The sequence below is a fragment of the Saimiri boliviensis genome, chromosome 8, assembly GCF_048565385.1.
Source record: "Saimiri boliviensis isolate mSaiBol1 chromosome 8, mSaiBol1.pri, whole genome shotgun sequence".
NCBI classification, from domain to species: domain Eukaryota; kingdom Metazoa; phylum Chordata; class Mammalia; order Primates; family Cebidae; genus Saimiri; species Saimiri boliviensis.
The window spans coordinates 124280747-124306690 of record NC_133456.1 but is presented as its reverse complement, the minus strand read 5'-3'; the positions used below and the strand labels follow the sequence as shown (position 1 = coordinate 124306690).

At 37.9% G+C, this 25944-nt stretch overlaps 1 protein-coding gene across 4 annotated transcripts in view; it reads left to right on the top strand.

The window, feature by feature from the left end:
* Positions 1 to 25944, top strand: part of EPC1 (enhancer of polycomb homolog 1) — a 112007-nt gene that overhangs the window by 59539 nt on the left and 26524 nt on the right. For all 4 annotated transcript variants that reach the window (XM_010349052.3, XM_003938377.3, XM_039478795.2 and 1 more), the window contains exons 2-4: positions 16837 to 16996; positions 25058 to 25203; positions 25599 to 25805. In XM_010349052.3, coding sequence (XP_010347354.1) covers positions 16837 to 16996; positions 25058 to 25203; positions 25599 to 25805 — 513 coding nt within the window. The remainder of the gene's footprint in view (positions 1 to 16836; positions 16997 to 25057; positions 25204 to 25598; positions 25806 to 25944) is intronic.

Genomic DNA, 25944 nt, shown 5'->3' with positions numbered 1-25944 from the left:
TTTTGACTGTGAACTGCTACGTATGTCATGCTAACGCGTGATTAAGAATGGCGTAGGGAAGCATCTGTACCTGGTCTTGGCTCTCTTGTGACTTCCTCTTCCTCAGCTCTGTCCTTCATATCCAGGATGTCTGGACAGCAACAGCAGATAAGTCTTAGGTACTAAAGTAAAGTAGAAGGTAGAAGCACACTAAGGAGAACTCTGTACGCAAAGCTAAGAAACCTGCTCATACTTTCTTAGGTGTAGCTGTCTATAATGATCCTTGTACCTAGGATGCTGTTGATCATCTCCTCAGCCGTTTAAAGTCCTTTTTGCTTCTCAGTATTCTGAGTCCTCCCCTGGGTACCAACCAGAACTCAGCCATAGATGGGAAGGCAAAAGAAGACAAGAAGGAAGAATTAAGCTGCAGTAGAAAGACCATGGGGTTCTGGAGTCAGACCTCAGTCCAAATACTGCTTCCACCGCTTCAGGCAAGTGACTTAATCTTACTGAGCCTCACTTTCCCTGTAAAACGGGTATAATCTTCAGAGTGAACATGAAGTGTCTAATAAAGGATCTGAACATAGTGATAAAGATTTTTTAACTAATTTTACTTTTCTCTTCTCTCATTTTCACCATGTAAATAGTACAGCATGCTTTAGCCTCTGTCACTGGTTTCTCTTACCAAAACCAGACTGCTGAAGCTCAAAAATTAAATTGATCTAAGCTGGGTGTGGTGGCATGCACCTGTAGTACCAGCTAGTTGGGAGGCAGAGGCAGGAGGAACACTTGAGCCCAGGATTTGGGGCTGTAACATGCTATTTGTGCTTGTTAATAGCCCCTGCACTCCAGCCTGGGCAACATGGCAAGATCCCATCTCTGGAGGAGGGGGGTGGTGGGGAAACAGGTCTATGTCAAAGATCTGAAAATTTTTTCTATAAAGAATCAGGTAGTAAATATTTTAAGATTCAGTGACCCTGCAGTCTCGGTCCTCACTACTCAAGTCTCTTGGTGAAGGGCAAACGCAGCTGTGGAATGATATGCAGACCAGTGAGTGTGGCTGTGTTCCAATATAGTTATTTAGAAAAACAAGTGGTGGACTAGATTTGGCCCCAGGACATATAGTTTAACAATCTCTAGTCCTTGTCTTTAATCACTAAAGGTAGATCGATTTTGAGATTTCATAGTCAAAATATAGCCCCCTTATAAAAAAAAAAATCAAGTGAAAAAGATCTCATTATGAGTTGGACAGTGAATGGAGTTACAAGATGGTGTTTCCCAAAATAGATGACGTATATTGTAGACGAGAATGGTACTGTAAATTAAAGATCAGGTCCCACCAAACATTTAAAGAAATCAGATTAACATGATCAAAAGCCAGGTGTGGTTGCTCACACCTGTAATCCCAGCTACTTGGGAGGAAGAGGCAGGAGAATCACTTGAGCCCAGGAAGCAGAGGTTGCAGTGACCCTAGATCCCACCACTGCACTCTAGTGGGGGCAACAGAGCAACACTCTGTCTAAAGGAAAAAAAAAAAGGGTCACATGACTAAGAAATGTTGAATTTTATATTACTTATTTGGAAGATCATAATACAGTTTGGCATACATAAAATCTGTGTGGGTTCTTCTGTAAAGAAATTGTTCAGCATAGTTTATCCCTGCCTCTGTGCATATCGCAAAATTACTTAATCACAGAACCCTGCATGTAACTACTTTTCAGAAGACAGTATTCTGAAACTATCTAATTTAAATAGAGAAATTAAGAAATTAAGATAGGGAATTTAAGAAAGAAACTTTTACTGATTTGTAAAGATTATGCAATTACCTGGTAACAATTCTAGAAGCAGTACTTGAGTCTCTTGTACAGATTCTACTTTTCTAAAAGTCCTTTTGCTCTTAGCTTTATTTAGGGGAGAAAAAAAACTAGTATTTGGAAGTAATTTTCACTTACTAGAAAAGTTGCAAGGAAAGGAGTAGTAAGTACATAGAGCGTTGTCTACTCTTTACACAGATACATCTGTTGTTAACACTTTACCCCCTGTTGTTAACACTTTACCCCGTTTGCTTTATTGTCTGTTCTCTTTCTCACATGTACACACATATTTTTTCCCAAACCATTTCAGTTGTTACATCATGGCCCTTTACCCCTAAATAATTTCTTGGACATTGGCTGGGCACAGTGGCTCTTGTCTGTAATCCCAGCACTTTGGGACGCCAAGGTGGGCAGTTTATCTGATGTCAGGAGTTCGAGACCAGCCTGGCCAAAATGGTGAAGCATTGTCTCTACTAAAAATATGAAAAAATTAGTCGGGCATGGGAGTGCATGCCTGTAATCCCAGCTACTAGGAAGGCTGAGGCAGGAGAATCACTTGAACCCAGGAGATGGAGGTTGCAGTGAGCTGAGGTTGAACCACTGTACTTCAAGCCCAGGCAACAGAGCAAGAGTCTGTCTCAAAGAAAAAAATGTATTTTTTCATGGATGTTTTCATGTTTTATGATGTACTTTTGAAGAATACAGTTTTGGCTTTATTAATAGAGTGACCCCATTTTAGGTTTGTCTGATGTTTTCTCATATTGAAGTTTTGCATTTCCAGCTGGAATATCACATTAAGGGAGATTGTGTCCCCATAGCATCACATCTGAAGGCACACAGATGCATCTGTACTTCACTGGTAGTGGTAGTTTTCACCTGGTGAAAGCATGGTCCAGTTTTCCCACAGTATAGTTACTACCTTCCCCCTATAACAAATAAGCAGTCCGTGGGGAATCTACATCCTTATTTTCATTTGTTTATCTCCTGCCACTTCCAGTGTGTGTGAGGCAGCTTGTTGGGAGGCATGGAATCCCTATCAGGAATTTTTTTTTCCGGATTCCTATTTGCTCAGTTTTCGGCTCAGTTTTCCACTTTATAAAGATTTCAGTTGAATCTTCGTGAAGATAGACATTTTTAAGTCACCTCTGCCTGTTTTTTATGTTACCATAGACTTTCCAAAAGCAGGGTAGACTTCCTAGTAGAATTGTAAAGAAGGGAGAAGGGTTATAGATGGAGTTAGAGACAGGGAACAGTACATATAGGTGTTACTAGAAAGTTCTACTAGATGCTCATTCTAGGTGGAGTAGGAAATTCAGGGGAGAAAGTGGTCAGCTGTTGAACTGGAAGAATTCGCTAGAGCTAGGTCATGAGGGTCTGTTTGCCACGGCAAGTTTGAATTTCACCAGGGAGGCAATAAAGAACCAAAGACAGAGTGTCAGAGTGACTTGGTCAGACTCTTAGAAAGACCAGTGGAGAGTAATGTGATACTAGAGGTTAGAAGGCCACTTCCTCCATGAACTGTGGCCTTGGGATGGAAAAGTACTGAGTAATTTCTAGTCATAAAACAAATGAGATACCTGTGCTTGATTTGAAAATGAGGAAATAAGAAGCAAGACGGAGCTGGAAACATTGAGGCTTCTGACTTGGGTGACTGGATAGATGAACGTGCAACTTACTGAGCTAGGTCAGGAGGAGGAAGAGATTTGGAGAGTCACAGAGCAGGGGTGTCAATGTTATGTGAGAGATGTCTGTGGAACATACATAGTAAGGTCTTTATAGACATGTCTGAAGTTCAGAAATCTGAGCTAGAAATTAAGATTTAGAAGCATCCAAATGGTAGTTGAAGCTACGATAGTCGATGAAATTGCAAGGGTGTGTATATGCAAGTGTAAGGACTAAACATTGGACAGATTCAGTTTATGCAATTGATTATGTAAGCACTTTTAGACAGAGTTAAATTAATTTATTGCTGCTTCTGTAGGGCATTTTAGCCAAAAAAAAAAAAAACACACACACACACATTTGTGTTTCTACTTTACTGCTCTTGGGGCTATTTTGGAGGCATAGAAATCATCAGCATAAAGATTACAACAGAAAGTAACAGTTTTGGGGGCCTTTTAAATTTTAATTTTGGAGAAATTATTCAATTAGATTGTGGCTTTTCTAAGCATAGAAAGAGACTTTAATTTTATTCCCTTCCCCTTTACACTGTCACACCTCACACGGCATGTAGGCTCTTAATACTCACAGCACAAGCATCCTAAGTCTAAAGGGGTACCAGGGGCACAAATAAGGACACGAGAGAATAAGGATCAGAATGGAATTCAGGCCTGGGCTGCCCTGATGGTGCTACTAAGTCACTTGACTTTACATCTTGTATATTTTGTGAGGCAAGTAGTAAATTGGCAAATGTTTCATGCTGAAGAGAAATAACAGAACTGGACTATTTTATCTGTACCTTAACAAAAGTCTTCCTTTTTGTGTTCTAGAAATTAATTTGAGTACTGAGCTTTAAGCAGGAGGATAGGTAGACAGTGATAACCTTGTATCATTTATTTCTTGTGGAAAATAACAGATATTAAATTGTTCTTTTTTTTTTGCCAGATACTATCCTTAAATATTTCAGATACAAAAGCAAAATGTATTCTATTTATTTATTTATTTGAGATTGAGTCTTGCTCTGTCACCCAGGCTGGACTACAGTGGCACAATCTTGGCTCACTGCAACCTCCACCTTCCAGGTTCAAGCAGTTCTCCTGCCTCAGCCTCCCAAGTAGCTGGGAATACAGGCGCATGCCACCACACCTGGCTAATTTTTCATATTTTCAGTAGATACAGGGTTTTATTATGTTGGTCAGGCTAATCTCGAACTCCTGACCTCAAGTGATCCACCCACCTCAGCCTCCCAAAGTGCGGGGATTACAGGTTTAATTTTTTATTTGCTTTTAGGAATTGTTATCTTCATTTCTTTATGAAATCTATTCCAAATGGTAATAGTTAGTGGACCTTAAATAACTGATGTAATTCACTGGCTCATTTATTTATTAAATAACTATTTATTGGATACTTATATGCGTTAGGCATGATTCTTGACCTGGTATAACACAAAGCAAAAAATCTCACTCCTGCCTTCATGGATCTTATACTCTGGTGAGAGGAAACTGTCAAGTAGTCTATAAGGAGCTACAGAAAAATAAAGCAGAGCTGGGGAATACAGTGTTCTGGGGTTGAGCAAGATTTTACTATGAAGATTTTCAAATATTCAGTAAAGGTTTCAAGAACTTTATAATAAGTACCCATAATACACTGCTAGCTAGATTCTTCCACTTTATTATGTTTGTTTTCTCGCACATGTATCCATCTCTCCATTTTATTTTTTCAAGGCATTTAAAGTAAATTACACACAAATGTATGTTTTCCTAAGTACTTCAGCATGCATATCATTCATTCAAGTTCACTGTTTATTGTTTCTTTCATTTGAGGTAAAACTGACACGCAGTGAGATTCACAAATAGTGGATATTGGTTAAATTTTGCCAATTTCATATATTTATATAACCCAGCCCCCCATCAAGATAGAGAACATTACCATCATCCCAGAAAAGTCTTTCATTCCCCTTCTCAGTTTCTGCCTCCACTTCCCAGAGGGAGCTACTGTTATGAATTTTTTTTCTGTCATAGATTGTTTTTGCCTGATTGAGAACTTCACTGACGTATTTTGTGTGAAGCTATTTTTACTGTCTGTAGTGTTCTTGAGATTTACCCTTGTTGTTGCATGTAGAATTAGTTTGTTCCATTTTATTGATGAGTGGTAGTCTACTGTATGACTTTACCACAGTTTGTTCATCTGTCCTATTTTGGTGAACATTTGAGTGGCTTCCAGTTTGAGACTATTATTAATAAAGCTGTCTGAACATTCCTACTGAGGGTCTTTCTGTGGACTTGTGTTTTCCTTTCTCTTGAGTAAATTTTTAGTCATGGACTTGCTGGGCTAGGGATTGTGTGTATTTGGTCTTAAAGGATCTATCGCCTTTTCCTCACTGACCATGTATGAGAGTTCTAGGTATTCCATATCCTCACCATCCTGTGACGTTGTTAGCCTTTTCCATTTTGGCCATTCTGCTGGATTTATAGTGGGAGAACTGGTAAGGAATGATCTGATTAATCTGGGAAGATGACTTTTAAACAAAAACTTAAAAGAGGTGAGGGAGCAAGCTGATTCTTATAAGACTAACAAACAAAGGAATCCGAATATGACTAGAGCACAGTGAGTGAAAAGGGGAATGGTAAACAGTACCAGAGAGGTAACAAGGAAAGGGGAGTGCATATCATGTTGGACCTTGGAAGCAAATTCAAGGACTTTGGGATTTATTCTGAGATGGGAAATAAGTGTAAGATTTTGAATGGAAGAATGACATGACCTAACTTGTGTATTAACAGGATTGCTCTCACTGTTCTGTGAAGACTAGATGAAGGTGCAGGCAGAGAACCAGTTAGAGGCGATTATAATGAGTCCAGGAAGGGCTGGCCATTTGGATGTAGAAAAACTAGGTGGTATTTGCTGGAGCAGTGTTCCTCCATAGGGTTATTTGTTTGGGTTCTTAGAAATGTCATTTGAAAATAGGAAAGAAAATAATTCAGCTCAGGCCTTTTGTTCAGATAGCAATGGAGTCTCCCAATACATGCGTAAATATTTGTGGATTTAAACTTCTTAAGTAGCTTCTTACAGAATTAGTCATCACTTATTAATACATAAGGAATTTCATATATTACTGTTGCTTTTAACAAGCTATTTTTAATTCAATAACCAAAAAGGTCTAAATCTGGCCTTATTATGGATAAGTGGTATGATCATCATTTGCGTAAATAAAAATTTAATGAGTGAATACAATTTAATCTTTGTTTAGGAATCTGCATAATATAACCTTGAATAGCTCTTTTCCATTCAGTAATGTTTGTTGTAATTATAGAGCAAGTAGAAATGTCTTTTTTCATGTGTTTTATTTAGGTTGATCCTTTTCATCTTTCTACAATGATATTTTATAAAATATTGAGTGCCTACCAGTAAGCCAAAATATTATACTAGGCAATGAGTAGGTTACAAAAACAGTATCAATTTAGTTCTCATCCTTAAAAGATTTACAGTCCCCAAATAGTACATGAGAATACATCTTTTAAAGGAAAAGATAGAAAGGCACATTAGACATGGTCTCTACTCTTAAAGAACTCACATTTTGGAGATCAGTATGTAAACATGAATAGTGACAGCACAGTACCCTAAGTATAAAATGTAGTAGTGCAGAATCACAGATGAGGGAGAAATTCTTCCTAGGAGAGGTAGAGAAAAAATCATTTTGAACCAGACTTTGAAACTCAAGTGGGAATTTCCTGTGGTGGGGTGAGAGCATGAGGAATGGTGACAGCAGCAAAGATACGCACCTGTGTGAACAAAGGAACAGAGCAGATGTTTATGACAGATTCGCAAAACCTATGCCTTCAGGTAGGCTTTATCTACAGATAGCAAATGTCACTCATGTGATAAAAAAATATTTGTGCCTTCTTCATATTAGTGATAGGCCCTGTTTAGAGCAGGCTTACCCTTTTTTGTCAGCTACTCATGCATTTAACAGACACTATAGAAAGCCACCTGATAAGGCAATGTTTTTCATGGTGTAAGCAAAACTAACAAAGCAAAGCGGGAGCATTTCCTGCTGGAGAGAAGAGAGGGAAAGATGGGTAAGGAAAATATATTTTGCAAATAATAAAAATGCATAGCAGGGTGACTTGCTGAACTTGGAGTCAGATGATGAAACTAAAATTCACACTTGAGTCTCTAAAGTCTGTGCTCTTCTATTGCAGTAGGCAGGCTGAAGTGACAAAAGTGAATACTTCCAGAGCTGGGTGTCATGACAGCAAGGCTCATGACAAGAAAGTGTGCCTCTGAACTTTCTAAAGGTTGTTGTTCAATGTTATCTCATCTTTTTATTGTTCGTGTTGTTATGTATAGAAAACTTATCTATAATTGTTTTCAGCCCAAGAAGTTTTTAAGTTATTTGCTTAATTATAAGCTGTGGTTTATCTGATTCCAACTCCATTTTTATAAGATTGCATATTAAATAATTCTTTAAATTATTTAATTGTATTTCCTTTGTTCACTTTGAAATCAGGCTGATTTGAGAGTTTGTAAAATGAAAAATTGGAACTAATCTTGGTGTTACAGCACTTAACTGAAATCACAACTGAACCTAATTATTGTAAATTTTATAATATAAATAAATTTTACCCATCCAACATGTTATAAATTGTAAGTAGTCTTCAAACATAGCTATTCCGTGGTCTTTTTGTTTTGTTTTCGAGACAGAATCTCGCTCTGCTGCCCAGGCTGGAGTACAGTGGCATGATCTTGGCTCACTGCAACCCCCGCCTCCCGGGTTCAAGCAGTTCTCATGCCTCAGCCCCCAGAGTAGCTGGGATTACAGGTGTCCACCACCATGCCAGCTAATTCTTGTATTTTTAGTAGAGACAGGGTTTCCTCACGTTGGCCAGGCTGGTCTCAAATGCCTGACTTCAGATGATCCTCCCGCCTGGGCCTCCCAAAGTGCCGGGATTACAGATGTGAGCCATGCACCCGGCCAATTCCCTCTTTTTAAAACCGTCTTTCACTTAACTCCTATTCCTGCAAATACTGGTTTAAATGTCACTTTCTCCACTGGTTAAAGAGAGAGTCTCAGAAATGTTTCCTGTTTGTATTTCTCTGAACATGTTGCACTTTTCCTTCATAATGCTTTATTATACTGTAATGTTTATTTTTAGAAAGATCTCATTAGTGCCCGTCCCCATGTTGGCGTCTGACGTCTGCAGTGTCATGTAGAACGTGTCTCTCTTACTTGCCGTGTGTCCCAGTGCCGGGCGCATAATGGTCAGCATGCGGTCAATTTAGACTACGTTAATTAATGAACAGAATCAAGTCTGGATGTTCTGCCCCATATCTTTCGTTTTAGTTATATACCGGCATTTCCCAAACTGTATTCCAAAGGTTCTCTATGAACTATTAGGGGATGATTTCTGAAAAAAAATGATTCTCTTGTCATTGGTTTGGAATGGCTATATCCTCCTTTTTTTTTTTTTTTTTTTTTTTTTTTTTTTTTTTTTTTGAGACGGAGTTTCGCTCTTGTTACCCAGGCTGGAGTGCAATGGCGCGATCTCGGCTCACCGCAACCTCCGCCTCCTGGGTTCAGGCAATTCTCCTGCCTCAGCCTCCTGAGTAGCTGGGATTATAGGCACGCACCACCATGCCCAGCTAATTTTTAGTATTTTTAGTAGAGACGGGGTTTCACCATGTTGACCATGGTTGGTCTCGATCTCTCGACCTCGTGATCCACCCGCCTCGGCCTCCCAAAGTGCTGGGATTACAGGCTTGAGCCACCGCGCCCGGCGGCTATATCCTCCTTTATTAAGAACTACAGTTTACATTACCATGCTGAAAGCGCTCAGAAACCCTAAAAAAAAAAAAAAAAAAAAAAAAAAAAAAAAAAAAAATCTAAGCTTCAAACTGAGCCTTCTCTACACTTAAAAAAAGTATCAAACTTCTCAGTAGACTACCTATTAATAATTAGAAATTAGTATTTCAGTGAAACAGTTTGGAATATCATTGTGATTTACACTTGCATAATCTCAGATATTTAGTTAAGGCATTAACTAAAAATTAAGGCATTAACTAAATATCTGTTGAATGGAATACAGAGCTCGTCATTTCCTGATTTATTTTGTTACTTGGCTTTACCATTTTACATCTTCCTGCTGAAAGCAAAAAAAAAAAAAAAAAAAAAAAAATCCCTTCACTTATTTAATGTTATTTTATGAAAATAGCTATATGTAGCTTTGGGTTTTAAAAATATTTTGTTTACCTGGAAAACTACTCTTGAAGGAAACTGATTCAAATAGGAAAGGCTTCACTGAATCAAATTATGTCTTTTAGAAATTACCATTGTTGGCCGCATGATGGCTCATGTAATCCCTGTACTGCGGGAAGCCAAAGTGAGCGGATCACAAGGCCAAGAGATAGACCATCCAAAGTGAGCGGATCACAAGGCCAAGAGATAGACATGGTGAAACCCATCTCTACTAAAAATACAAAAATTAGCTGGGCGTGGTGGCGCATGCCTGTAGGCCCAGAGACCCAGCTACTCCGGAGGCTGAGCAGGAGGATCACTTGAACGGGGGTGGGTTGCAGTGAGCCGATATTGCACCACTGCACTCCAGCCTGGTGACAGAGCAAGACTCTGTCTCAAAAAGAAAAAGCAAATTACCATTGTTTTAGAAAATTATTTTGTGAAATGTACTCAGAAAGTATTGCAAGTACATTTAAGAAAATATAATACAGTACAGAAGAGAGTTTGAAAATTATATCACCCAGAGGTAACCTATTAAATTTCTGGTGCATGTACTTTAAAACTGTATGTATGTGTGTGTGTGCATGTGTGCACATGTGTGTGTACATGCACATATACATACACATTAAGCACTTCACTTTGTGCCAAACACTATTTTAGGGTGGTGATAACAGCAGTGAACAAAACAGACAAAAATCACTGCTCTCATGCTGCTTAGATTGGGGATGGAGATGCAGGGAGAGGTGGGTAATGGTAGTAAACAAACCAACTATTGGCATATCAGAGGATGTTAATGTGCTATGAAAAAGTAAAGGTAGGGAATAAATGAATGTATGGAAGATTGAGGTATATATCTATCCATACTTTACACTGCTTTCTATATATATAGGCTCAGTCTTTTAAAAAATGTTTAAATATCTTGAATATACAATTTTCAGATGTCTCTTTAACTGATGGTTTGTGCATGTCGTTAAATATTCTAAACTATTTAAGGGCTACATATATTCTGTTTTATAAAGTGTGGTCCATTTACTACATAGCAGCCAAGGTGCTCTTGTAAAACCCTGCAGCCACTATTGCTCTTAGAAAAAGGACAGATTCTTCACATGACCCCTAACACTCTGCATGATCTAGCACTTGACTCCTTGTACACAAGAATGTGTCACTCAGCACCTCACTCACCGTGCTTCAGCCTCACTGGCCTTCTCTGTTTGGTCTCCTCATCTCAGGCTCCTGGCGTGCAGAGCAATCCCCTCTCATCCATGGTTTTGCTTTCTACAGGTTCAACTACCCGCAGTCAGCAGCAATCTGAAAATATTAAATGAAAAATTTCAGAAATGATTTTTAAGTTAAAATGAGTTTTTAAAAACGTTTTAAATTAGGTTTCGTTTGTAGCCTAATATAACATCACAGCACCTATCTCATTCACCTCACTTCATCACATCAGGGAGGCATTTTATCATCTCACATCACAAGTGAGTGTGGTATAATATTTTGAAGAAGAGACTGCATTCACATAACCTATCACTGGATATTGTTACATTGGTTCTATTATTGTTACGTATTGTGCCTAACTCATAAATTAAGCTTTATCATAGGTGTGTTACTATAGGAAAAATATAGTAGACATAGGGTTCAGTAGAGGTTTCAGGCATCCACTGAGATGTTCTTGAAATGTAGCCCCTATGGATAAGGGAGAGCTGGTGTCCTTGGGGAGGGAGGAAATATGAATAGTAGAAGGTAATGGTTATTTCAGCTGTTGAGGAAGGAAGGTTTTTTTGGTTTTGGTTTTGTTTTGTTTATGTTTTTTTTAAGCCTTAGAAGAACCTAACCATATTTGCTGTGTATTATGTACATCCTGATCCTTAGTGCCCTCTTCCTTATCCAATTTTTTATTATAAAAATTTTCAAATTTATACAAAAGTTGAAAGTAGTACAGTGACCATCTATGTACCTTCAACCCAGATTCTACAACATTTTGTAGTATTTTTTCTTGTTCTTTAAATCCTGTTTTCTGAACCATTTGAAAGTATGCTGCAGACATCGTGACACTTCACTTCTAAATGCCATATATGAAGTGAAGATTGTTTTCTTGACTGTTAAAAATAGGACGCAATTATATGAAATTTTTTAAATTTTTTTTTTTTTTTTGAGACAGAGTCTCACTTTGTGGCCCAGGTGGTAGTGCGTTGGTACAATCTCAGCTCACTGGAATCTCCATTTCCCAGGTTCAAGCGATTCTCCTGCCTCGGCCTCCTGAGTAGCTGGGATTTCAGGCACATGCCACCACGCCCAGCTAACTTTTGTATTTTTAGTAGAGACAAGGTTTTACCACAGTGGCCAGGCTAGTCTTGACCTCCTGACCTCAAGTGATCCGCCTGCCTTGGCCTCCCAAAGTGCTGGGATTACAGGCATGAGCCACCACACCCAGCCTACATGAAATAGGATTTCAAAAAACTACAAATAAGATTTTTTTAAAGTACTGACAGTTCACTGTAATATCGGTACACACAATTTTGATTTCACAGTTAGGAAAAAAATGGGTATAAACATAAGAGAAGTTTTTTCTACAAAGCACTATTTATACAAGGGGATATAAATGATAACTAAATGTATGAAAACGTTCAGCTTCTCTAATAATGAAAGGTATAGACTGGCTGCCATGTTTTGAGTATTAGTAGGTCTTGGGCATATTAACAATCCCATATAGTAGGCATGTAACACACATTTACAAATAAAACTCTTATTATCTGTAAATGTGTATTACATACCTACCATATGGGATTGTTGGAAAAGAATAAATAATTTATCCCAAGTCCCAAAGTCATAGAGTTAGTAAACTGTGGAGCCAGCATTCAGATCCAGGGAACTCTTGAATGCAAAGTCCATGCTCTTTATTTTAATTATTTCTTTTTTTGAGAAAAAGTCTCGCTCTGTCACCCAGGCCGGAGTGCAGTGGCACAATCTCAGCTCACTGCAACCTCTGCCTCCTGGGTTCAAGCGATTCTTGTGCCTTAGCCTCTGAGCAGCTGAAACTACAGGTGTGCACCACCACACCTGACTGATTTTTGTATTTTAAGTAGAAACAGGGTTTTACCATGTTGGCCAGGTTGGTCTTGAACTCCTGACCTCGAGTGATCTGCCCGCCTTGGCCTCCCAAAGTGCTGGGATTACAGGCATGATCCACTGTGCCCAGCCAAAGCCCATGTTCTTAATCATTGTACTATATTGCCTATAAAAATCAGAACTCCTTAGGGGCCATGTTTTACACCTAAATAATTAATTTTATTGTGGTTTATTTGAAAGAATAAATGAGAAACCTGATAAGGAAAAATTATGAGTGGGAAATTACCATGCTAGATAGAATGAGGCAATGCAGTATGAGGCTACATTGTTCTACTTATTTATTTATTTATTTATTTATTTATTTATTTATTTATTATTTTGAGACAGGGTGTCGCTGTGTTGCCCAGGCTAATACTGAACTCCTGGGCTCAAGTGTTGCACCTGCCTCGGCCTCCCAAACTGCTGGGATTACAGGTGTGAGCCACTGTGCCCAGCCCAAGGCTACATTGTTTAAAACTCATTAAATATTGGCATTGGAGAGAGTTGAATGGACTAGGAAAAGAAAAAAGAAAGCTTGAAAATACTCCCAGTTGGAAGTGAAATGTATTTTATAATATAGAGACTTAAGTTTTTTAAATTTTTTATTGTTATGGGTACATAATAGGTGTATATATTTAGGGAGTACATGTGACCTTTTGATAGGGACATACAATGTTTAATAACATCAGGGTGATTGGGATATATATCACTTCAGCATTTACCATTTTTTTTGTTTAGGAACTTCCCAATTCTACTCTTTTAGTTATTTAAAAATATGTAATAAATTACTGTCGGTTGTCATCGTGCTGCCATGCTACCAAATACTAGTTCTTACTCATTCTGACTCACTGTATTTTTCTACCCATTAACCATCCCCACTTTTTCTCCCCCTCCCCAGTACCCTTCACAGCCTCTGGTAACTCGTCCTCTCTGTTGTTCTAGTGGAAAATTGAGTTCAGTTGTTTTAATTTTTAGCTCCTACATAATGAACAAGAACATGCAAAAGTTTTCTTTCTGTGCCTGGTTTATTTCACTTAACATAATGTCCAGTTCTATCCATGTTGTTGCAAACGATAGGTGTTTGCATTCTCTTTTCTGACTGCATAATATTCCATTGTGTATACTCCCACATTTCCTTTATCCATTTATCTGCTGATAGACACAGGTTGATTCCAAATCTTGGCTATTGTGAAAAGTACTGCAGTAAACATGAGAGTACGGATATCTCTTTGGTATACTGATTTTCATTCTTTCAGGTATATACCTAGCCGTGAGATTGCTGAATCATGTTTTTCTTTACATTTTTGAGGGACTTCCACACTGTTTTCCATAGTGGCTGTATTAATTTACCTTCCCACCAACAGTGTCTGAGGATTCCTTTGGGGACATTTTTAATGATTAAGGAGAGTAGACGATTTTATACATGACATTAGGACAGATGGCTCACTCTTTTGGGAAAAAAGGTAGGTCTTTGTCTCTCCTTACAGAAAAAATAAATTATAGATGTAAAAATAAACTATTGAAAGGGGCAAAAACCTGACATGGGTGAATTTTTTTCGTTTTCTGACCAACTAATAATCTCAGACACTGGCTTTTTTTCCTTCTTCTTTTTGTTCTTTTTTCTGAGACCGCGTATTGCCCAGTTGCCCAGACTGGAGTGCAGTGGTGCAGTCTCGGCTGACTGAAACCTCCATTTCCCAGATTCAAGCGATTGTCTTGCCTTGGCCTCTGGAGTAACTGAGATTATAGGCACATGCCACTACACTCGGCTAATTTTTTTAATTTTTAGTAGAGATGGGGTTGGCCAGGCTAGTCTCAGACTCCTGGACTCAAGCGATCCACCCGCCTCAAGCCTCCCAAAAGTGCTGGGATTACAGGTGTGGGCCACTGCGCCCAGCTGACATTGGCATATTCTGTTCTCACCTACAACTACCTCTCTTTTGGACCAGGTGCCAGATATGAGAACTAGTTCAACAAAATAAATGAATGCTTGAATGCTATGTCCTAAAGGCATCACCAAAAGTAAGACGGATTTGTAAAAGTCCAAAAGAAAACATCTGACTTAACATGTTTACCTACACATAGAAATTAAGGGTTAAGAGATGAAGGGTTCTGAGCTGGGAACAAAAAGCAAACTTGGTGTGTGTGCTAAGAATATTTTTTTTAATATTTGAGGATATCTGAGCATTGAAGAGTATGCATGTAACTGACTGACGTTGGGGTTGGCAAAAACACCTTGTGTCAGTGAGCATTCAGGGTCAGTAAATATGGCAACAGACTACCAAAGTAGAAGATAGAATTCGCTGTTTAGTGACACTGTTCTCCCCACCCAACATGCACACAATACGTACTTAGTTTCTGCCACCTCCCAGGGGTCATTAGGTATTCTGTGGGTTTAGAATCAAAAATCAAATTGAGTATGAATAAGAAAAAAGCAACACTTTTGAAAATGAGCAAAGAGCAACATTTGAAGGAAAAGAAACTTGACTATCATTTGTAAAGAAATTAAAGTAACAAGACGGGTAAAGAGTTTTAAACTCAGAAGGAATGTTGAGTAATGGTTACTTAAGGAATGATGGGAATATGTGTTGTTACAACCTTAGATGTACTGTTTGAGCACTTCTATTTGTAGTTGTCCTACAGATGCTTTCACAAGTCCACAGAGATACCTCGTACATCATAATACACAAGTGTTTTTGTGTAGCACTTAGGAGACAGGCATTTAGGTTGTTCTATCAATTTGTATCTGGTTAAATAAATTTGACACATCAATATATACGTCAATAGAGTGGAATATAATGCAGCTATTGTAAGGAATGTAGAAGAAGTATTGCTATGAAAAGATCTCCAGGATAGATCAAGCAAACCAAAGCTAGGGGTAGAGTTCTAAAGTTCTATGTGTATATCTTATATCTATTTATATAGGACTATTTATATTCCTTTATTTTTAAATGTACACATTTGTATATACATGACAATATTGGAAAGATTATACGCATTCTTAACAGGCTACCTATGAGGGCTGGAACTTTTTATACTGTTAGAATGTTTTTTATCCATAAGAGAGAGAGAGAGAGAGAGAGAGAGAGAGAGTGTGTGTGTGTGTGTGTGTGTGTGTGTGTGTGAATTTAATAAGGTACATACCAAAATTCAGTGTTGATTCAGTGTTGATAGGGCTGGATGAGACTAATACTTGTATATGGCAGTTGGTAGTATCACAAACTAGGTGTGGTGACTAAACCAAAATCTATTTTGAGCACCTGTTATATGCCAGGCATTATACTAAACATTTTATTCACATTTATCTTACTTAAATCTCCATCTCCATAAAGTAGATTCTTTTTTTCTCTGACTGGAGGGAATAGATTTAGGAGACTGGTTTCTTGCTGGGAGTCACAAACTGTTTCACTATGGGAGCTGGGTTCTAATCCAGACAGCCTGAGTCCAGAGAATGTGCTTTCTGCCCCTGCAGATACTCTGCAGCTGCTCAGAAAGGGCTCTGGAAATGTGTATGAAAGGTTGTCATATCAGACAAAAGACCAGGATTTTCAGTCAGTCAGTTTCAACTCAAAATGGAGAAAACCACTGCCCTTCTTTGAAGAAATCGTATTCGTTGATTTGTATTTAAATACCTCCTGAAAGTCTGAAGTACTATATGAATAAGAGATTTTAATCAATAAAATGTCTTTTAGCCATAGCCCACTTTCTTTATATATCAAGTTCAAATGTTTTAATTCCTCCTCATCTCATCTATAAAATGCAAGCTTTGTTTTTGTCACCTGTTTTGAATCTCTTTATATAACTCTCTGTTTTGGCAATTCTTTTTGCTATATTGAGGAAATATTCAGTGTTTCTGAGAAATGTTTTTTCTTTCTACCTAAACTGATTTTATCACTAGTTGTATCGTGTTAACAACATGCTTTCAAGGCCTACTACTGGAATCTCTATTTTAAAAACAAATGAGAAAAAAAAATTACAAATCTTCTATGATCTGTTTGCTACTTTTAAAAAAATACATGAACTTAGCTATTTTTTTCTTCTTTTTAGGAACATCATCTTCAACGAGCTATTTCAGCACAGCAGGTGTATGGCGAGAAGAGGGATAATATGGTTATACCAGTCCCAGAGGCAGAAAGTAATATTGCTTACTATGAGTCTATATATCCTGGGGAATTTAAGATGCCAAAGCAGCTCATTCACATACAGCGTAAGTAATGATTCTCTTAATGACTTTATTTTCTACATTTCTCTTATTATGTAATGACAGATTTTTATCTGTTCAGGAACATTTTCATTACTTGTTTCATTGACCTGCATCAGCTTAAGAGTTATTAGAGCCCATTTTCAACTTTTAGAATGATAATTTGAGATCTCTACCAGACAAGAAAAGATAGCATTTATTATTCTACATGTTTTGTTTTATCCCAGCATGCAATCTTGTGCTGCTTTAGACAAATAGGATTTTTAAAAAAAAATACTTCAGATTAGAAATAGTTTTCTTCCTGTTCAGAATTAATAATATTAATAGTCTTAACTTGATGTAAATGAAGGTCAGCAGACTTTTTCTGTACAGGGTCAGATTGTAACTGCTGTAGGCTTTGTGGGTCATTCAGTCTGTCACAACTATTCAGCTCTGCTATTGCAGTGCAAAATCAGCTGAAGAGAATACAAAAATGAATGAACATGGCTGTGTTGCAATAAAACTTTAATGATAAAAACAGGTGGCAGGCCAGAATTGGCCCATGGGACATAGCTTGCCAACCCAGATCTGTTTTTTTCTAGTAGAGTGATGCTAATTTTTTAAAAATTTAGTGTTCTGATTGGGAACTTATTTCACTTAATAGTGATAGGGTCTTCATAAGAAATGATCATTTGATAACTGTGTGTGACATTTGGTGATGAATAGCTGAGAGCTTTTACTCAATCTCCAAGTAATTAACAACTTAAAAACAAATAATTGAAAAGTTAATAAGGTAAAATTCCTGTAGCTTTCATTGTCTTGTTAATCTTTATGATCAAGAAGTTTTCCTAGGGGACCATCTGCATTTTTTTTTTAGGACAATTTTACCTATTTAGTTCTTATTGTTCCTTGCAAGCACATTGAGAAACCAATTTTAACTAGTTCACTTGTGCACTCACATGTTTTGCCACGTTTAAGAGGTAGACACAGACATTACAAACAAGTCTGATAAAAATATTAGAACCTAAAAAGTTGTTTTCCAGAAAATCGTGTCAAGTGGATTTGAAAGCTAGGGATCTGATCTTTCCCATGTATGTTAACTAGAACTACATTCTGTTCTGCTGCCACAAGCTATATTATCTTATAAATGCATGCTTTTAGGTTAAAGCAAGGTTGAGTAAAATAAGATAAAAATATACTAATTTACATTATCATTATGAGAAAAAAATTAGTGCATGTCTTAAAGATGACTTACTTATGATCAAAATCTATAAAATATATTTTACTGTTAACTAGTGAATTATATGTGGTCAGTAAAGTCAAAAGATACTATATTGAAAAAGGAATTGACTGCTGACATTATAATCAAATATTAATAAGTGACAGCAGAATTGTAGCTCATTTGGGAGGACATTTTTTTATCAGTACAAATTTGAGGTAACTTGTCTTTGGAAAGATGTATACTTTGGAATGTTAGTAAAGATAGCGCTGCTAAATTTGTGTTAGCTGCCCTGTATCTATGGGAGGTTGCAAAGAAATGTACAAAGAAGTCTCCTGCACAGTTCCTCCAGCCTCATCCAGTGTTAACCTCATGCACAACTATAGTGCAGTATCAAAACCAAGAAACTGAAGTTGGTACAATCTAGAGTTTATTTAGATTTCACCAGTTATACATGCACCACATATGTATGTGTGTTGGTGGTTCTCTGTCATGTGTAGCCCTGCATAAATTTGTGCACCACCACTATCAAGACACTCACCGCCACCATCACCATCAGACTCCCTCTAGTTACTCCTTTATAACCACACCTCTCCTTCCCCCCATCCACTGGCCATCACTCATCTGTGATCCATCTGTATAATTATGTTCACAGATGTTACATAAATGGAATTATGCAGTATGCATCCTTTTTAGGTTGGCTTTTTTCACTCAGTATCATTGAGTTTCATTCAGTTGTTGGATATATCAGTAGTTCATTCCTTCTTATTGCTGAGCAGTATTCCATGACATGTATATAACACAGTTTATTTAATCATTCACTTATTGAAGAACATTGGGTAGTTTCTAGTTTTTGATCATTACAAATAGAGCTGCTATGAACATTCATGTACAAGGTTTTTTGAGAACGTGATTTTGTTGATGTTTGTTTGTTTGTTTGTTTGTTTGTTTGTTGAGACGGAGTCTCACTCTGTCACCCTAGCTGGACTGCAGTGGTGCAGTCTCAGCTCACTGCAACCTCCACCTCCTGGTTCAAGCGATTCTTGTGCCTCAGCCTCCCGAGTAGCTGGGATTACAGGTGTGTGACACCATGCCCGGCTAATTTTGTATTTTTAGTAGAAATGGGTTTTCACCACGTTGGCCAGGCTGGTCTCGAATTCCTGATCTCAGGTGATTGACCCGCTTTGGCCTATAGACATGGACTATAGACATGAGCTAGGACTATAGACATGAGCCACTGCACCCAGCCAGAACATGAGTTTTCTTCCTCTGGGGTATATATTCATGAGTGTAGTTGCAGAGTTCATCCATTTTTAGTTTGGAAGGGAACTGCCATGCCGTTGTCTGGAGTAGGTGTACCATTTTCTATTATTACCAGGTGTATATTACCCAGTTTCTCCCTCTCTCTCCAGCAGTGGGGTTTGCCACTATTTTTCATCTTAGCCATTATAATAGGTGTGTAGTAATATCTCATTGAACTCATCTCGCTCTGTCACCCAGGCTGGAGTGCAGTGGTGTGATCTCAGCTCACTGCACCCTCTGCCTCCTGGATTCAAGCAGTTCTGCTGCCTCAGACTCCTGAGTAGCTAGGGATACAGACACACGCCACCATGCCAAGCTATTTTTTTTTTTTTTTTTTTTCTTCGGTAGAGATGGTTTTTCTCCATGTTGGCCAGGCTGATCTCAAACTCCCGACCTCAGGTGATCCACCCGACTAGGCCTCCCAAAGTGCTGACATGCATGAGCCACCATGCCTGGCCTCTTTTGCCCACTTTATGTGGGACGGGTGTCTTAATGTTGAGTTTCAAGTGTTTAACAGTAGCTGAATCTGGGTAAAGAGTATGCAGGTGTTCCTTGTACTGTTTTTCTTTCAACAACTTGTATAAGTTTTGACTTCTAAATAAGGTTTTTTTAATAGATACTTTTTCCTAAAGTAGAACCGACATGTACCTTACCTCCCAGAATGGATATCCTGTCTTTGTGCTCAGCTTCTGAAAGATTATTTTCTCCTTCCCTCTGCCTGCCTCCACATCCCCTGCAGCATATTCTTCTGGTACCGCTTTCTGACAGATGAAATCTATAGCAGCCAGAGAACTTTATGTACAAAGCATCTTATATCTGGGATTTCAAATTTGATATTCCCCATTTTCGCTAAGTACATTCTAGAGGTGACCCCAAGCTCTAGCTTTTAAACAAAGGAAACTGAAGATTTTCATGATCTAGCTAGTCAGTGATAATCTTTGTCTTAGATCTGAGGCGAGGATGTCAAATATGTATCAAGTGTTTTTAATTGTAACAATTTTAATCAACTTGAGGATTTCCAAAAGCCCATAGTAATAACACAACACCTTCACAACAGTCTTTTCTGCTGCTCAGAATTGATACCAAGAGCTTTGCAAGTAGATATTATAAATCATGCAGTTAGTGCTCAGGTCACAACTGGTGTGATGATTTTTCTTCAGCCTCGAATAGTGTTCCTTCCTTCTTTTGAATCAGGGAATATGTTTTTTCCTAATCCACATTGTGTGCTGTTTCATGGATCCAGATACCCTTCTACTGTTTGCTTCCTGTATTGTTAAAATGCAGTTTGAAGTTATGGACATACTCATCCAATGCACACTTGTGTCATAAATGGCATTTGTTACATAGACACATACATTTCATCTCTATTACTAAACTTTAATTCCTTGTCTTAGATCTAAGGCAAGGTTGTCAAATACCTGCCACCCCATGGGAAATATCTATTACTAGACTTCAAATACCATGGTTTGTACCAGCCTGGATTTCCTCTAAAAATCATCTTATCAATGTATAAATCCTACTGTATTTCACCTAAGCTTATTTTATGTCTATGTGGTAGTTACGGTATACTTTTTCCTGCATCTGTGTATCATACATAATACTGTATTTTCATACCTATATGCATCTCTGGGTTTATTCTTATCAGAGTATTTTTAAAGTAGCCAGCTTCCACAGTGTAGTTCTCATTATTTAACAATTACAGGCCAGGTGTGGCAGCTCACACCTGTAATCCCAGCACTTTAGGAGGCCAAGGTGGGCAGATCACCTGATGTCAGGAGTTTCAGACCAGCCTGGCCAACATGGTATAACCCCGTCTCTACTAAAAAATACAAAAATTAACCAGGCATGGTGACAGGCCTACATGTAATCCTACCTACTCAGGAGGCTGAGTGAGGTAGGAAAATTGCTTGAACCCAGGAGGTGGGGTTGCAGTGAGCCAAGATCATGCCACTGCACTTCAGCCTAGGCAACAAGAGTGAAACTCCATCTTAAAAAAAAGAAAAAAGAATTATTAACAAGCTAGGTCTCACTTTAATTGATAGAACTTAATTAGAAGAGATGACCTATTTGCCTGTTTTTCTTTAGACCCTGTTTTTTACTTTAAACACATCGAATAACATGACCCAAAAAATCTGAAGATACTCCTAATTCCAGGAACATAACGAATATTTTATTTTTTTTTTTTGTTAGCTTGGGTTGAGATATGTGTTAGTTCAGCTACAGCTAAATTACATATTAAGGTTGTTGGCTGTGGGGTTTTTTTGGTAAAATGAAATCCTAAAGTGGGTTTTTACATGTTAGCTTTTCTCTAGAGTTTTGGTATTTAAAATATGAACAAGATTGGGTACTCTTCCTATTTAAGATTTTATATGAATTTGCACTGAATAAAAAAGCCTCTTGGAGAGGCAAAAGGGCTCGGACACTCAGGTCCTTGTTAATGTCAGAGGGAAAGAACTGGGGCTTCCTGGTTTGTGTGATAGAAATCATCCTTTTCAGGCTTGATGCAGCCCCTGATAAGTTGGGTGTGACTTGTCATTGATGATGTAATATCTACCAGAAGCTATGGCAAGTGTGTTTTGATGCAAAGCAAGGTGATCCTTGGCAAGCTCATTTTGTTTTTATGAATAATTAAGCTTTGTGATTGTGGTTTGACATGTGACATGATCTAAAGAAAAATAAATTTTGAAGAGGATGCCAAACTTTAGTGTATAAATGAGATCCCAAAAGTGAAATATAACCTTAAAAAGGCAGAACATTGCTAGTTGGTCTCTGTCAATTTGGCTTTCTGGAATATTTGGATCAGTGCTCTTTAATAGAACTTTCTATGATGATGGAAACGTTCTATAATCTGTGCTGATACAACACCAGCCACATATAGATACTTAGCACTTGAAATGTGACGATTGTCACTGGGGAATTGTATTTTTAATTTTATTTCATTAATATAAATTCAGTTAGCCACACATGGCTAGTGGTTACCATGTTAGACAACATAGACCTACATTATTTTGGTTAGGAACAAAATATATCAAGTGTTTTTAATCTAACAATTTTAATCAACTTCAGGATTTCCAAAATCCTAAACACATAATAATGACAAAAATGAGATCATGGAAAAACACTGGAGGGCCTGTGATTGCAGGTAATGTAAGTACAGAGATGTTAACATCTAGAAATGTTTATAGTCTGAATACTCACTTATTTTAATTAGCAATGTTATAGAAATGTGATATAGGCCAGGCGCGGTGGCTCAAGCCTGTAATCCCAGCACTTTGGGAGGCCGAGGCGGGTGGATCACGAGGTCGACAGATCGAGACCATCCTGGTCAACATGGTGAAACCCCGTCTCTACTAAAAAGTACAAAAAATTAGCTGGGCATGGTGGCGCGTGCCTGCAATCCCAGCTACTCAGGAGGCTGAGGCGGGAGAATTGCCTGAACCCAGGAGGAGGAGGTTGCGGTGAGCCGAGATCGCGCCATTGCACTCCAGCTTGGGCAACAAGAGCGAAACTCCGTCTCCAAAAAAAAAAAAAAAAAAAAAATGTGATATAGTTCAAAAAGAAAAATAAAACTGTGAAATAATAGATTGAACTGTGCCAATATCTTTTTACTCCTCCAGGCTGGACACTGTTAAACTTTAAGCAGAGATGGCAGTATTTGGCAGCTAAATAGTGCCCTCTTGTACCTATCACAGACTTTATGTCTGACTGGTTTTGGAAGGATTTTTTTCCCCACTTAACATTAGAATGCTTTTTAGTAGAGTACTGCAAGCAGAGGTGGTATACAAGGTGAAACCTGTTACCCTCCACTTAGAGGTACAGAAATGAAGAAGACATTCCTGTCTTTAAAGAGATCACACACATTTCTAATAGGGAGCCATGCTTAACAAGTAGATTATAAAGTCTATATAGTGGGTTCTCAGCCACTAAAAAAGATAAAATGGGTTAGGAACCACTTCTTGGCTAGGGAACAATCAAAAAAGGATTCTAGAGGAGCAATATCAGGCTAGGTGCTAAAAAGAGTAAATCGGCATTTGCCTCCCTGGTGGGCAAGCAGAAAACCAGTGATTTTGCAAAGGACTGCAGTCATGAAATAGCATACTGGATGAAAACTAGATCATAAAGAACTGACGACACTGGAGAGAACAGGAAAACAGGGCCTTATGCCATTCTAAAGATGGGGACTCTAAGGTTAGTAGAAAGAATCAAGGGAAAGATGTGAGACAAATTTTTATATCAAAGCTATTTCATATTTTGCTTACCATATTCATGTCAACCTAGCTTGATTTTGGTAAGTAATTAAATGGCGTTTTATAGTAGCGTGGTTCTTGCCAGCAGATCTAAGGTCCTCCCATTTTCATCAACATGACAGTGTTCCCATAGGGAAACAGACCTCCTAGGCAGGAATGTACTCACGGAGTAACAGCTGCTGAAAACTCAAAATCTGAAACGTTCCGCAGTTCAAAACTTTTGAGTACCAGTGTGGTGCCACAAGTGAAAAATTATACGCCTGCCCTCATGTGATGATGCATCACAGTCAAAACTTTGTTTCGTTCACAAAATTATTCAAAATATTACATAAAATCATCATCAGGCTGGCAGGATACGTTGGCTCACACCTGTAATCCCAGCATTTTGGAAGGCCGAGGCGGGTGGATCACTTGAGGTCAGGAGTTTGAGACAAGCCTGACCAACATGAAGAAACTTTGTCTCTACTAAAATTACAAACTTAGCCAGGCATGGTGACACATGCCAGTAATCCCAGCTACTTGGGAGGCTGAGGTAGGAGAATCGCTTGAACCTGGGAGGCAGAGGTGTGATGAGCCAAGATTGTGCCATTGCACTACAGCCTGGGCAACAAGAGTGAAACTCTGTCTCAAAAATAAAAATAATAATAAATCACCATCAGGCTATGTTTATAAGGTATATGTGAAACATAAATGAACTTTGTGTTAGGACTTGGGTCCTATCCTCAAGATACCTCATTATATGTGTTCAAATATTCCAAAATCCAAAACATTTCTGGTCCCAAGCATTTTGGGTGAGGGATTACCTGTACTGTTATTGCTAGTGACTTCTAACACTTCAGCTTTAAAGACCACTCCCTTAGCTTTTGGTAAAGTAGTTGAATAATCTATAAAATAGGACTTAAATATTATAGAAAAAAATTATTTAAAGGTTTTCTTTTGTTTTATAAAAATTGCCTATGTGTGATGATTTCTGAGCTATAGAAATGGCACTTGCACATGCTTCAATGGTATATGTTATAATGGTTGCTTTATGTTCTTAATAATGGGTCTAGTTTATTTGCCTTTAGGAGTGGGTGGAGGGGGTCACATCCGTTGTCTTTTATTACTTATATGTATATTCATAGTGAAGATAATCTTTCTTTAACTTTAAATGTGGAAGGCAAATCTGTAAGCTTAGATTGTTGGTGACTTTGAAAACAAAATCCAAAAATTCTTTCTTACTTCTTTAGAAAGTGTAGGTCTTGTTTTTATGCAGACATCTGTGAGGTTTTTGTTGGTGAATTCACACAGTAAATGATTGCGTATGGTTCCTTCTGTCAGCTTTCAGTTTGGATGCTGAACAGCCTGATTATGATTTGGATTCCGAAGATGAAGTGTTCGTGAATAAACTGAAAAAGAAAATGGACATCTGCCCATTGCAATTTGAGGAGATGATTGACCGCCTAGAAAAAGGCAGTGGTCAGCAGGTACAACTTCATTTGTATATAACAGGTGTATACACACTCTTGTGTAAAGAACTGTATTGTATGGAAAGAGTGTGAGATCAGAGGGTGGGGGGTAATCAGGCAGGCTTTAGAGTTAAAAAGTATGAATTCAAATCTCATCTCTGCTTATCAGTAACCTGTGTAATCTCGAGCAATATGTTTAATTTTTTCTGTGCCTCTGTTCCCCCAGGGTTGTCGTAAAGATTGAAAAATTTATATAAAGCATCCTAGCTCAGTGACTGACACGCATACTGTACTCAAGTTTGCCATTTGTTAATAATATTGTAATATCAATATTGTCCTTTAAATTTAGAAGTAAATACTTTTTAACCTTGTATGTGTATTGTATGAAAATGACATAATGTTTTTACATTTAGCCAGTCAGTCTGCAGGAAGCCAAACTACTGCTAAAAGAAGATGATGAACTAATTAGAGAAGTTTATGAATATTGGATTAAAAAGAGAAAAAACTGTCGAGGGCCATCTCTTATTCCATCAGTAAAACAAGAGAAGAGAGATGGTTCCAGCACAAATGATCCTTATGTGGCTTTTAGAAGGCGTACTGAAAAAATGCAGACTCGAAAAGTAAGTGAACTTGAAGAAATTTTTTTATAATTGTTTATATAATAAAAATTGTGTATAGTTATGACTATCTTAATGTTGTGGTTTAATTTGTATTCAAATATGACTTTCTATCCAATTACAATAAAAAATACTAACTTAA